At 70.2% G+C, this 13,731-nt stretch overlaps 2 protein-coding genes across 9 annotated transcripts; one reads left to right on the plus strand and one right to left on the minus strand.

The window, feature by feature from the left end:
• Positions 1-54: 54 nt before the first annotated feature.
• CLN3 (CLN3 lysosomal/endosomal transmembrane protein, battenin) lies at positions 55-9,213 on the minus strand. Of its 7 annotated transcripts, none has more exons than XM_064475465.1 (15): positions 9,105-9,211; positions 7,542-7,605; positions 7,377-7,452; positions 7,219-7,275; positions 6,533-6,612; positions 6,267-6,352; positions 5,469-5,541; positions 4,953-5,096; positions 4,117-4,210; positions 3,822-3,890; positions 3,061-3,116; positions 2,892-2,985; positions 2,569-2,709; positions 2,356-2,496; positions 866-884 (listed from the first exon to the last, which is right to left on the minus strand). In XM_064475465.1, exons 1-14 carry the CDS (start codon positions 9,130-9,132, stop codon positions 2,377-2,379), a joined length of 1,182 nt encoding a protein of 393 aa, XP_064331535.1. In that variant the 5' UTR covers positions 9,133-9,211; the 3' UTR covers positions 866-884; positions 2,356-2,376. The 7 variants fall into 7 exon arrangements, with proteins under 7 accessions (XP_064331540.1, XP_064331536.1, XP_064331535.1 ...); XM_064475464.1 differs by lacking the exon at positions 866-884 and adding an exon at positions 1,292-1,731 and having other exon boundaries at positions 9,105-9,210; XM_064475469.1 differs by lacking the exons at positions 866-884; positions 4,953-5,096 and adding an exon at positions 1,292-1,731.
• Positions 9,214-9,924: 711 nt separating this feature from the next.
• On the plus strand, positions 9,925-12,352 carry SGF29 (SAGA complex associated factor 29). Of its 2 annotated transcripts, none has more exons than XM_064475499.1 (3): positions 9,925-10,112; positions 11,934-12,014; positions 12,096-12,352. In XM_064475499.1, the coding sequence occupies exons 1-3, from the start codon at positions 10,038-10,040 to the stop codon at positions 12,252-12,254; spliced, it is 315 nt and encodes a 104-aa protein (XP_064331569.1). In that variant the 5' UTR covers positions 9,925-10,037; the 3' UTR covers positions 12,255-12,352. The 2 variants fall into 2 exon arrangements, with proteins under 2 accessions (XP_064331569.1, XP_064331570.1); XM_064475500.1 differs by having other exon boundaries at positions 9,939-10,112; positions 11,934-12,009; positions 12,096-12,187.
• The last annotated feature ends 1,379 nt before the right edge of the window (positions 12,353-13,731 follow it).

The following is a 13,731-nucleotide window of genomic DNA, read 5'->3' on the forward strand; positions in this document are numbered from 1 at the left end:
ATCGGCGGCGTCAACAAGTTTATTGGCCCCCGTCGCCGCGGGGCCCAGAGCCCTATGGGGCAGCGCCGTGGGTCACAGCGCTCTATGGGGCAGCGCCGTGGGGCAGAGGCATGGGCCCCAGAGCCCTATGGGGCAGTGCCGTGGGTCACAGCGCTCTATGGGGCAGCGCCGTGGGGCAGAGGCGTGGGCCCCAGAGCCCTATGGGGCAGCGCCGTGGGTCACAGCGCTCTATGGGGTAGCACCGTGGGGCCCAGCTGTCCATGCCGCTGTGGGGCAGAGCCGTGGGGCCCAGAGCTCTATGGGGCAGAGCAGTGGGGCCCAGCACTCCATGCCACTATAGGAAAGCGCCATGAGCCCCAGAGCACTGTGGGGCAGTGCCATGGGGCCCAGAGCCCTATGGGGCAGAGCCATGGGGCCCAGAGCTCTATGGGGCAGCGCCGTGGGGCCCAGCTGTCCATGCCGCTGTGGGGCAGAGCCGTGGGGCCCAGAGCTCTATGGGGCAGAGCAGTGGGGCCCAGCACTCCATGCCACTATAGGAAAGCGCCGTGGGCCCCAGAGCACTGTGGGGCAGTGCCATGGGGCCCAGAGCCCTATGGGGCAGAGCCATGGGGCCCAGAGCTCTATGGGGCAGCGCCGTGGGGCCCAGCTGTCCATGCCGCTGTGGGGCAGAGCCGTGGGGCCCAGAGCTCTATGGGGCAGAGCAGTGGGGCCCAGCACTCCATGCCACTATAGGAAAGCGCCGTGGGCCCCAGAGCACTGTGGGGCAGTGCCATGGGGCCCAGAGCCCTATGGGGCAGACCCATGGGGCCCAGAGCTCTATGGGGCAGAGCAGTGGGGCCCAGCTGTCCATGCCGCTATGGGGCAGAGCCGTGGGGCCCAGAGCCCTATGGGGCAGCGCCGTGGGTCACAGTGCTCTATGGGGCAGCGCCGTGGGGCAGAGGCGTGGGCCCCAGAGCCCTATGGGGCAGCGCCGTGGGGCCCAGCTGTCCATGCCACTGTGGGGCAGAGGCGTGGGGCCCAGAGCTCTATGGGGCAGAGCTGTGGGACCCAGCAGTCCATGCTGCTATGGGGCAGAGCCGGGGCAGAGCCGTGGGGCCCAGAGCCCTATGGGGCAGAGCAGCGGGGCCCAGCACTCCATGCCACTATAGGGAAGTGCTGTGGGCCCCAGAGCACTGTGGGGCAGCGCCATGGGGCCCAGAGCCCTATGGGGCAGAGGCGTGGGGCCCAGAGCTCTATGGGGCAGAGCAGTGGGGCCCAGCTGTCCATGCCGCTATGGGGCAGAGCCGTGGGGCCCCGCAGTCCATGCCGCTATAGGGAAGTGCTGTAGGGCCCAGAGCTCTATGGGGCAGAGCTGTGGGGGCCAGCAGTCCATGCCACTATAGGGAAGCGCCGTGGGACCCAGAGCCCTATGGGGCAGTGCCGTGGGGCCCAAAGCTCTATGGGGCAGAGCCGTGAGGGCCAGCTGTCCATGCTGCTGTGGGGCAGAGCTGTAGAGCAGCGCTCTATGGGGAGAGCCATGGGGCCCAGAGCTCTATGGGGCAGAGCCACGGGGCCCAGCAGTCTATGCCGCCGTGGGGCAGAGCCCAGACTCTGTGGGTCCCAGCGGTACTTGTCGTTGTGGGGCAGAGCCGTGGGTCTTGTGCTCCCTGCCGCTGTGGGTCTCAGGTCTCCCCACTGCCGTGGGTCAGAATCCTCCCAGGGCTATGGGGCAGAGCCATGGGGCCCAGAGCTCTATGGGGCAGAGACGTGGGTCCCAGATCTCCCCCCTTGCTATGGGGCAGAGCTGTGGGTCCCAGGCCTCTGCTGTGCTGTGGGTCCCACTCCTCCCCCCTGCTATGGGGCAGCCCCACAGATCCCACCCCCCGCCCCCCGCCGTGGGTCCCAGACCACCCCCGCTATGGGGCAGCCCCACAGATCCCACCCCCGCCCCCTGCCGTGGGTCCCAGACCACCCCCGCTATGGGGCAGCCCCACAGATCCCACCCCCGCCCCCTGCTGTGGGTCCCAGACCCCCCCTGCTATGGGGCAGCCCCACAGATCCCACCCCCGCCCCCTGCCGTGGGTCCCAGACCCTCCCTGCCATGGGGCAGTCCCACAGATCCCACCCCCACCCCTCACCGTGGGTCCCAGACCCCCCCGCTATGGTGAAGCCCCACACATCCCACCCCCAGCTATGGGTCATAGACCCCCCCTGCTATGGGGCAGCCCCACAGATCCCACCCCCCAAACCCCCGCCGTGGGTCCCAGACCCCCACAGCCATGGGGCAGCCCCACGGACCCCGCCCCGCCGTGCCCCCAGGCCCTGCCCCCCACCCCCGGCAGGGCGGGGCAGGGCGGGGCCGTGGGGCTGCCCTACCTCCTCCTCCCGTGCCGTGGGTCAGGCCGCCCCACAGAAGAAGTCGTGGACCCCCAGCGCCGCCCCCCCGGCCAGGGCCACGCCCACCGTCTCTCCCAGCGACGCCACTGTCACAGCGAAGTCCCGCCCCTCGGGCGGGGCCTGCGGCCACGCCCCGTCATTGCAGAGGCGGGCTCCGCCCCCGCGCCCCGCCCCGCCCCGCGCCACACCCACCTCCTCGGCCACGTTGAGGAAGGCGTTGGCGTAGGCCGCGCCCCCCAGCAGCCCCTCCCCCGCCACCACGGCGAAGGCCACGCCCAGGGCGGGCAGGAAGGGCGTGGCCACGGCGGCCAATAGCAGGGCGGCGTTGAAGACCTGTGGGGCGGGGCGGGGTTACGGGGCGGGCTCTGGGGCCGCCCCACGGCGTGAGGCCACAGCCCTGCCCCACGGCATGAGGCTACACCCCTGCCCCACGGCGCGAGGCCACCGCCCTGCCCCACGGCGCGAGGCCCCGCCCCGGCCCCGCCCCGGCCCCGCCCCGGCCCCGCCCCCGGCACCTGCAGGAGGGCGAGGAGGGCGACGCGGCGCAGCCGGAGGCACCGAAGGGACGAGCGGGAGGCGAAAACGCCGGCCTGGTAAAGCAGCTGGTACCTGTGGGGCGGGGAGATGTGGGGCTGCCCCACGGCGCGCCCCCCCCGGCGCCCGCCCCCCGGGGGAGGGGCTCACCAGCGGTACTGCTCGCCGTGGGTCAGGGCGGAGGAAGGGAAGTAGAGCAGCTCCAGCTGTGGGGGGAGGCGGGAACAAGGGGGCGGGGGATGTGGGGCGGGACCCACGGCGCCTGCTGCGGCCCCACAGCGCCGACGGCCCCACAGCTCCCAGCCCTGCCCCACAGCGACTGTCCCATAGCGACTGCCCCTGCCCCACAGCGACCGCCCCACAGCTGCTGTCCCACGGATCCTGCCCCATAGCAACCGCCCCACAGCTCCTGCCCCATAGCGCCGGCCCCAGAGATCCCGCCCCAGAGATCCTGCCTCATAGCTCCCTGCCCTGCCCCACAGCTCCTGCCCCATAGCGCCGGCCCCAGAGATCCCGCCCCAGAGATCCCGCCCCATAGCTCCCTGCCCTGCCCCACAGATCCTGCCCCATAGCAACTGCCCCACAGCTCCTGCCCCATAGCGCCGGCCCCAGAGATCCCGTCCCACAGATCCTGCCCCATAGCTCCCTGCCCTGCCCCACAGATCCTGTCTCATAGCTCCGCCCCACAGATCTCACCCCACAGATCCGGCTCCATAGCTCCCAGCCCTGCCCCACAGCTCCCGCCCCACAGATCCCGCCCCACAGCACACCCTCAACCCCACCGCCCAGCCCCATGGCCACCCTACTTCCACCCCCCGGCTGCCACAGAGCCACCCCACACCCGCCCCACGGCTGCCCCACACCCGCTCCACGGCCGCCCCACGGCTGCCCCACGGCCGCCCCACACCCACCAGCCCCTGGTTGATGAAATACTCAGCGAAGTAGACGATGGCCAAGGGCCCGGCGTGGGGGGCGACGCCCTGGGGAGGGGGCGGGGTCACGGCGAGGGGCGGGGCCGCCCCTCCCCCTCCCCACCCCACCCCTCCCCCACCCCCCACCCCCACCCCACTCCTCCAGCCCAACCCCCACCCCACCCCACATCTCTGCCCCACAGCCCCACCCCCCACAGCCCCACCCATCTGCCCCTGCCCCACAGCCCCACCCATCTGCCCCCGCCCCACAGCCCCGCCCCACAGCCCCACCCACCTTCACCAGCCTCCATTTCTGGCCCAGCGTCAGCCCCACGGCGGGGGGCGGAGGTTCCGTGGGGGGCGGGGGCGGGGTCAGCAGGAAGAAGTAGCTGTGGGGCAGGGGCAGACGGGCGGGGGGAGGGGTCGGCCCATGGGGGGCTGCCCCACGGCGAGATGGGGCCCTGCGACCCGTGGCCCCGCCCCACGGCCCCGCCCCTGACTCTGCCCCACCCCACCTGAACCCCACCCCCTGCCCCACCCTCACCCCCCATCTCCGCCCCAACACCCGCCCCATAGCACTGACCCACGGCTCCGCCCCACCCCCCACCTCCAAACCCCACCCGCTGCCCCACCCTCACCCCCCAGGCCCGCCCCCCAAATCCCACCCCTGCCCCACTCTGCCCCCCAGCCCCACCCCACAGCCCCTCCCCCACTCCCCAGGCCCCACCCCTGCCCCACAGCCCCTCCCCCACTCCCCAGGCCCCACCCCTGCCCCACAGCCCCACCCGTACTCCCCACAGCCCCGCCCCACTCCCCAGACCCCACCCCTGCCCCACAGCCCCTCCCCCACTCCCCAGGCCCCACCCCTGCCCCACAGCCCCACCCGTACTCCCCACAGCCCCGCCCCACTCCCCAGGCCCCACCCCTGCCCCACAGCCCCACCCCCCCAAATCCCGCCCCTGCCCCACTCTACCCCACAGCCCCACCCCCCACTCCCCAGGCCCCACCCCTGCCCCACAGCCCCACCCCCACTCCCCACAGCCCTGCCCCACTCCCCAGGCCCCACCTCCGCCCCACAGCCCCGCCCCCACCCCCAGCCCCGCCCCGGCCCCGCCCCGGCCCCGCCCTCACCTGAGCAGGGTGAGCAGGGGGAGGCCGAGGGCGGGCAGGAGGGCGTGGGGCAGGGGCAGCCCCGCCTGCAGCAGCGCCCCATAGGCCAGGGCCCCGCCCAGCCCCGCCGCCCCCGTCCCCGAGGACCAGCAGGACACGCCCACCCTGCGGGGGGGGGAGGAGCTGCCCCACGGCTCCGCCCCCCCGCCCCATGGTGTGCCCCCCGGCCCCCGCCCCACACCTCCCCCCGCCCCCCAACTGCCCCCAGCCCCTGAGCCCCGCCCCCAAGCCCCACCCCCCCGCTCCACGGCTGCCCCCCAGCCCCACACCGGCCCCACACCCCCCCAGCCCCACATCATCCCCCCCAGCCCCATGGTGTGCCCCACATCCCCAGCCCCCCACCCCCACCCCCCAGCCCCCCCACACCACCCTCAGCCCCCCACACCCCACCGCCCAGGCCCCGCCCCCAGCCCCTCCCCCACCGCCCGCCCCAGGCCCCGCCTCCCCAGGCCCCGCCCCCCCAGGCCCCGCCCCCACCTGGGGTAGCCGGAGGCGAGCGCCAGGAACGTGACCTCCCCCAGCCCCGAGGCGGCGCTGGCCAACACCACGCCTGGGGGGCAGCCCCACACCTCAGCCCCGCCCCATAGCGCCCGCCCCACACCCCAGCCCCACCCGATAGCGCCTGACCCACAGCACCTGCCACATGCCTCAGCCCTGCCCCATAGCGCCCGCCCTACACCCCCACCCCACACCTCAGCCCTGCCCCATAGCGCCCACCCCACACCCCAGCCCCGCCCCATAGCGCCCAACCCACAGCCCCTGCCCTACACCTCAGCCCCGCCCCATAGCGCCCGCCCCACACCCCCACCCCACACCTCAGTCCCGCCCCATAGCGCCCGCCCCACACCCCAGCCCCACCCCATAGCGCCTGACCCACAGCACCTGCCACACACCTCAGCCCCGCCCCATAGCGCCTGCCCCACACCTCAGCCCCGCCCCATAGTGCCCCCCCACACCCCCACCCCACACCTCAGCCCTGCCCCATAGCACCCGACCCACAGCGCCCGTCCCACACCTCAGCCCTGCCACATAGCGCCCGACCCACAGCCCTTGCCCTACACCTCAGCCCCGCCCCATAGCGCCTGACCCACAGCGCCTGCCCCACCCCATAGCACCCGCCCCACACCCCCACCCCGCCCCATAGCGCCCACCCCACACCCAGCCCCCGCCGCACCCACACCCCAGCCCCACCCCATAGCGCCCGCCCCACACCTCAGCCCCGCCCCACACCCCCGCCCCGCCCCATAGCGCCCGCCCCACACCCCCCCCACGCACCCCCGAGGCCGGCGGCGACGCCGGCGGCCGAAGCCACCAGGGAGAAGCTGCCCCAGGCGCAGAAGGCGGCGGCGGCCACGCGGGGGCTGCGGGGCGGGGCCGGGCGTGGGGCGGGGCACGGGGGGCCACGCCCGCCATGCCCCACCCCATGCCCAGCCCCGCCCTCCCCCCCATCCCCACCCTCCCCCCCGGCCCCACCCCACCCCACCTCCCCGGCCCCGCCCCGGCCCCGCCTCGGCCCCACCCCAGCCCCGCCCCACACCCACCTGTGGGGCAGGAGGTGGAGCCCGAAGGGGGCGGCCACTTTGACCAGCAGCGCCGGGAGGATGTCGGCCAGGAGCACGGCCTGGGGGGCAACGGGGGGCCCCACGGATCGGGGGGGGCCCCACGGATCGGGGGGGGACCCACGGATTGGGGGGGGCCCCACGGATCGGGGGGGGGCCCCACGGATCGGGGGGGGACCCACGGATTGGGGGGGGACCCACGGATCGGGGGGGACCCATGGATTGGGGGGGGCCCACAGATCGGGGGGGGGACCCATGGATTGGGGGGGACCCATGGATTGGGGGGGGACCCACGGATCGGGGGGGGAGACCCACGGATCGGGGGGGGGCCCATGGATTGGGGGGGACCCACGGATCGGGGGGGGCCCACGGATTGGGGGGGGGGCCCACGGATTGGGGCGTCCCACGGATAGGGGAGGATGTGGGGCAGCCCCACAACTTGGGGGTCAGCCCCACAGCGCCACAAACCCACCCCACCCCCGCCCCATAGAGCAGCCCCCCCGCCCCCTCCAGCCGGGCCCCTTGAGCCGCGCCCCTCTATGCCACACCCCTCTAATCTCCGCCCCGAGCCCCGCCCCTCTATGCCACACCCCTCTAATCTCCGCCCCGAGCCCCGCCCACTCAAAGCCCCGCCCCCCCGCCCCGCCCCCCCAAGCCCCGCCCCTTACCCCAGTGGACACGGGGTTACAGTCGTAGCGGGAGCCGTTTCCGTGGGGCGGCGGCGCCTGGGGGGGGGGAGGGGCAGAGAGGGGGTGTGGGTGGGGGAGGGGCGGGCTGGGGTGGGGGAGGGGCGGGCTGGGGGCGGGGGGGGAGGGGCGGGACCCACCTCGGGGGGCTGGAGGATGTCGCGGGCGGCGCTGAGCATCACCACGTAGGGGACGTTGTTACAGAAGCCCAGGAGCCTGCGGGGGCGGGGCCGGGGGGCGGGGTCAGTGGGGCGGGGTCAGTGGGGCGGGGTCGGGGGGCGGGGTCGGGGGGGCGGGGCTCTCACCAAAAGGCGGCTCCGTTCCTCCAGGGGGCGCTCGGCGGCTCCGGGGGGGCCTCGGCTGGGGGGGCTGTGGGGGGCGGGGTCAGTGGGGCGGGGCGCTGGGGGGTGGGGGTGGGGCTGGGGCAGGCTGTGGGGCTGGGGGCTGGTTGTAGGGCTGGGGGCTGGGTTTGTTATGGGGCAGGTTGTGGGGCTAGGGGCTGGTTGTGGGTCCGGGTGTGGGTCCAGGGGGAGGCAGTGGGTCAGGCTGTGTGTCCGGCCATGGGGCAGGTTATAGGTCAGGTTATGGGTCAGGCTGTGGCGCAGATTATGGGTCTGGGTCTGGGTCCGGCCATGGGGCTGGCCGTGGGTCAGGCCGTGGGGCAGGTTGTGGATCAGGCTGTGGGGCTGGGATCAGGCTGTGGGTCTGGATGTGGGGCTGGTTGTGGGTCCGGCCATGGGGCTGGGGTCAGGCCGTGGGTCCAGCTGTGGGGCTGGTTGTGGGTCCAGGTGTGGTGCTGGGGGCTGGTTGTGGGTCCGGCCGTGGGGCTGGGGTCAGGCCGTGGGGCTGGTTGTGTGTCTGGCCGTGGGGCTGGCCGTGGGTCTGGTTGTGGGTCTGGGTGTGGGGCCGTGGGTCCGGCCATGGGGCTGGTTGTGGGTCCGGGTGTGGTGCTGGGGGCTGGTTGTGGGTCCGGCCGTGGGGCTGGGGTCAGGCCATGGGGCTGGTTGTGGGTCCGGCCGTGGGGCAGGTTGTGGGTCCGGGTGTGGGGCTGGGGTCCGGCCGTGGGTCCGGGTGTGGGGCAGGTTGTGGGTCAGGCTGTGGGTCCGGTCGTGGGGCTGGGGTCCGGCCGTGGGGCTGGGTGTGGGTCCGGCCGTGGGTCAGGCCATGGGTCCGGCCGTGGGTCAGGCCGTGGGGCTGGCTGTGGGTCAGGCCGTGGGTCAGGCCATGGGGCTGGGTGTGGGTCCGGCCGTGGGTCAGGCCGTGGGGCTGGGTGTGGGTCAGGCCGTGGGTCAGGCCATGGGGCTGGGTGTGGGTCCGGCCGTGGGTCAGGCCGTGGGTCCGGCCGTGGGTCAGGCCGTGGGTCAGGCCGTGGGTCAGGCCATGGGGCTGGTTGTGGGTCCGGCCGTGGGGCAGGTTGTGGGTCCGGGTGTGGGGCTGGGGTCCGGCCGTGGGTCCGGGTGTGGGGCAGGTTGTGGGTCAGGCTGTGGGTCCGGTCGTGGGGCTGGGGTCCGGCCGTGGGGCTGGGTGTGGGTCCGGCCGTGGGTCAGGCCATGGGTCCGGCCGTGGGTCAGGCCGTGGGGCTGGCTGTGGGTCCGGCCGTGGGTCAGGCCGTGGGGCTGGCTGTGGGTCAGGCCGTGGGTCAGGCCATGGGGCTGGGTGTGGGTCCGGCCGTGGGTCAGGCCGTGGGGCTGGGTGTGGGTCAGGCCGTGGGTCAGGCCATGGGGCTGGGTGTGGGTCCGGCCGTGGGTCAGGCCGTGGGTCCGGCCGTGGGTCAGGCCATGGGGCTGGGTGTGGGTCCGGCCGTGGGTCAGGCCGTGGGGCTGGGTGTGGGTCAGGCCGTGGGTCCGGCCGTGGGTCCGGCCTCTCACCCGGCAGCAGCGGCTCCTCCTCCGCCATCGCTGTAAGGGGGGGGGTGTGTCATGTGACCCCGCGCGCACGTGACCGCGAAGCACGTGACCCGGCGCTGGGGTCGGGGCCGCCTCACAGCCCCCCCCCTTTTGTGGTGGGAGGGGAGGGAGCCAATGGGAAGAGGGGCCGCGGAGAGCGGGCCAATGGGGTGGGGGGGAGGAGGCGGGACTTCGGTGTGCCGGCGCGCATGCGCGGAGAGCGGGGGAAGCCCCGGGGGCGGCAGGCTTTGGCGCATGCGCGGTCCGGCGCAGCGAGGCGCCGGTGGAGGGGGGGGGGCGAGGTTTGGCGCATGCGCGGTGCGGCGCAGCGAGGCGCCGGTGGAGGGGGCGAGGTTTGGCGCATGCGCGGTGCGGCGCAGCGAGCCGCCGGTGGAGGGGGGGCGAGGTTTGGCGCATGCGCGGTGCGGCGCAGCGAGGCGCCGGTGGAGGGGGGCGAGGTTTGGCGCATGCGCGGTGCGGCGCAGCGAGCCGCCGGTGGAGGGGGGGCGAGGTTTGGCGCATGCGCGGTGCGGCGCAGCGAGGCGCCGGTGGAGGGGGCGAGGTTTGGCGCATGCGCGGTGCGGCGCAGCGAGGCGCCGGTGGAGGGGGGGCGAGGTTTGGCGCATGCGCGGTGCGGCGCAGCGAGGCGCCGGTGGAGGGGGGGCGAGGTTTGGCGCATGCGCGGTGCGGCGCAGCGAGCCGCCGGTGGAGGGGGGGCGAGGTTTGGCGCATGCGCGGTGCGGCGCAGCGAGGCGCCGGTGGAGGGGGCGAGGTTTGGCGCATGCGCGGTGCGGCGCAGCGAGGCGCCGGTGGAGGGGGCGAGGTTTGGCGCATGCGCGGTGCGGCGTCGCGCAGCCCTGAGGGAGCCGCCGCCATTTTGCGCCCCCCCCCAGCCCGTTTCCAGCCGCTCCCGTCATGGCGCTGGTCTCGGCCGATTCCCGCATCGCGGAGCTGCTCGGGGAGCTGCACCAGCTCATCAAACAGACGCAGGTAACGGCTCCGCTCTTTAGGGTCCCGGCTCGGGTTTGGGCCCCTCGGGACAAGCAGGGCCTGGAGGGGCTGGAGCGTGTCCAGAGAAGGGCAGCGGGGCTGGGGCAGGGTCTGGAGCACAAGTGTGCTGGGGGGCGGCTGAGGGGGCTGGGGGGGTTTAGCCTGGAGAAGAGGGGGCTGAGGGGAGCCCTTCTCGCTCTCTGCAGCTGCCTGAGAGGGGCTGGAGTGAGGGGGGGGCTGGTCTCTGCTCCCAAGTCACCAGTGACAGGACGAGAGGGAACGGCCTCAGGCTGCGTCAGGGGAGGTTTGGGTCTGAGATGAGGGACAATTTCTTGACTAAAAGCGCGGCCAGGGCTGGGCAGAGGCTGCCCGGGGGGTGGGGGAGTCACTTGCCGGTGTCCGTGGCGGACACCGGGGACCTGCCTCGTCCCGGGGTCTGATTCCGCTCCGACCCCGGCACGTCCGCGGGCTGCCGGTGGCCGGGTCGCGGGGAGCTGCGGGCGGGGCCCTCCCGTAGCTTGAACCGCAGGGCGGGGGTTTCACCGGTGCTGCTCAACGCCCTGATTCGGTCGGTCCGACTGCGAGCGCTGGGCCGGGGCGGGGGTCGGTGCCGTGGGGCGGGGGTCGGTGCCGTGGGGCGGGGGTCGGTGCCGTGGGGTGGGGGGTCGGCGCCATTGGGGCGGGGGTCGGCGCCATTGGGGCGGGGGGGTCGGTGCCGTGGGGCGGGGGTCGGTGGCCGTGGGGTGGGGGGTCGGTGCCATTGGGGTGGGGGTCGGTGCCATTGGGGTGGGGGGTCGGCGCCATTGGGGTGGGGGGGTCGGCGCCATTGGGGCGGGGGTCGGTGCCATTGGGGTGGGGGGTCGGTGTCATTGGGGTGGGGGGTCGGTGTCATTGGGGCGGGGGGTCGGTGCCGTGGGGCGGGGGTCGGTGCCGTGGGGTGGGGGGTCGGTGCCATTGGGGCGGGGGTCGGTGCCATTGGGGCGGGGGGTCGGCGCCATTGGGGCGGGGGGGTCGGCGCCATTGGGGCGGGGGGTCGGCGCCATTGGGGCGGGGGGTCGGCGCCGTGGGGTGGGGGTCGGTGTCATTGGGGCGGGGGTCGGCGCCATTGGGGTGGGGGGTCGGCGCCATTGGGGCGGGGGGTCGGCGCCGTGGGGTGGGGGTCGGTGTCATTGGGGCGGGGGTCGGTGTCATTGGGGTGGGGGGTCAGGGTCGGGGGGTTGGCGCCGTCAGGTTGAAGGCCCCCTCCCCTCGGCCCCCTCCCCTCGGCCCCCTCCCCTCGGCCCCCTCCTCGATACGGGCACCCTCCTCGTCCCTCTGGCGCAGCCGGGCCTCCCTTTTGGGGAAGATTCAAGCATTTGAGCCGATCGCGGGAGGTTTGACCCTGGTTTGTGGCGCCACGAGAAAGATTTCAGGGTTTTTGTCTGGTAAAATTCATTTTTAGCAGCAATTTTCGTGGAAATTACGTTGGTTTAAGCGTTTGCAAACCCTAATTGTGACTGAAATTAATTTTATTGGCGCATAAAATAGTAACGGGGGCGGTTTTTATCCCGGTTCCACAACAAAGTGTGGTCTGAGGCCCTTTTTGATTCAGAATTAGGGCACGAAACCTCACAAAACCCCCAATTTTGGTGTGTTTTTTCAAGAATTAAGCCTGAGTTTTAGTCAGGGCCTCGTCACTCGCTGGCTTAGAGGGGGCCAACGCCCTCCCTCGCTCTCACCAGAACCCCCTTGGGTCCAAATCGGGACGTTCTGTGACTCTGTGATGCCCCCCAGTGCCCCCCCAGTGCCTCCCAGTGCCCCCACCGCCTCCCTCCCCGGCAGGAGGAACGCTCCCGCAGCGAACACAACCTGGTCAACATCCAGAAAACCCACGAGCGGATGCAGACGGAGAACAAGAGTGAGGTTTGGGGGGCACCGGCGGGGTGTGGGGGGCACCGGTGGGGTTCAGGGAGCCCCCCCGAACCCCCCTTTGCCCCCCCCCAGTCTCCCCCTACTACCGGACCAAGCTTCGGGGGCTCTACACCACGGCCAAAGCCGACGCGGAGGCCGAGTGCAAGTAGGTTTTTCTCTTTTTTTTTAACCCAAAATCCCACATTTACCCCCAAAACTCCCCTTCTCAATCCCCACATCTTCATTTTTTAAGCCCTACCCTCCCTTTATCCCCCCAGAATCCCCCTTTATAACGCCAACGCCCCCGTTTTACCGTGAAATCTCATCCTTTTTTCTCTAAATCCCCACATTTAATATTGAAAATTTCCCCTTTATTCGCTCATTGACCCCCAAACCCTGCTTTACCCCCCCAAATCCCCATTTTTATCTCAAAAATCCTCTTTTCAAGGCCCAGACCCCATTTTTCACTCCCAAACCCCCTTTCTCCTCTCAAATCCTCTTTTCGATCCCCCAAATCCCCGTTTTATGCCAAAAACTTTGTTCTATAACCCTTTACTCCGCTTCCCCCCCTTTATCCCCAAACCCCTCCTTTCCTCCCCAAATTCCTATTTTTATTGCAAAATTTTCATTTATTAACCCCCAAAACCCTGCTTTACCCCCGAGAATCCCCATTTTTACCTCAAAAACGCTTGCTTTTTAAGGCCCAGACTCCCATTTTTTACTCCCAAATCCCCCTTTTTAACCCCAAACCCCCTTTCCCTGCCCAAATCCGCCAAATCCCAATTTTATCCCCAAATGTTCATTTTATAACCCCTGACCCTGCTTCCCCCCATTTATTCCTCAACTTCTCCTTTTCTCCCCCAGCAGCCATTTTTATCCCAAAATCTCCATTTTTTTAACCCCTACCCCTACTTTATCCCGCCCAAAGTCTCCCTTTGTAACCCCAAATCTTGCTTTTTAACACAAAATCCCACTTCTTAATCCCTAAATCTGCCTTTTTGCCACAAAACCCCCATTTATGAACCCCCAAATCCCCCCTTTCTCCCCCCACAAACCCCTTTTGCCACCAAGACCCCATATTTAATCTCATAACCCTCATTTCCCCCCCAAATCCCCATTTTTATCCCCAAATCTTCTTTTTTTAATGTCTAACTCCCCTTTATGCTCCAGAAAATCCCACTTTCTAACCGCAGATGCCGCTTTTTAAAACAAAATCTTTCTTTTGAATCCTGAAATTTTCCTTTTTACCGTAAAATCCCCATTTTTTAGCCCCCAAACCCACTTTTTCTTCCCCAAATCCCCACTTTTACCTTAGAAACCGTTGTTTTTAACCCCTAGAGCCCATTTTTCCTCCCAAACCGCCCTTTTTGCTCAAAATCCCTGTACTCAGTCCTAAAGTCCCCCATAAAAATTCCCCGATTTTATATCAAAACCCTCATTTTCCCCCCCAAATCTCCTTTAGGCCCCAAAAGTCCCCCCATCCCCCCGAATCCCCATTTTTACCTCAAAATCCTCGGGTTTTAACCCCTGACCCCCCCTTTACCCTCAAAAATCCCGCTTTGTAACCCACAAATCCTCCTTTTCCCCCAAAAATCTCAATTTTTACCTCAAAGTTCTTATTTTTTAACGCGTAACCCTCCTTTCTCTGCCCCCAAATCCCCCTTTGTAACCCCAAATTCCCGTTTTCCCCCCCAAAATCCCTTTTTTACCTCAAAACTCTCATTTTCAA

This window comes from Phalacrocorax carbo, chromosome 29 (assembly GCF_963921805.1).
Source record: "Phalacrocorax carbo chromosome 29, bPhaCar2.1, whole genome shotgun sequence".
In the NCBI taxonomy this organism is placed as follows: domain Eukaryota; kingdom Metazoa; phylum Chordata; class Aves; order Suliformes; family Phalacrocoracidae; genus Phalacrocorax; species Phalacrocorax carbo.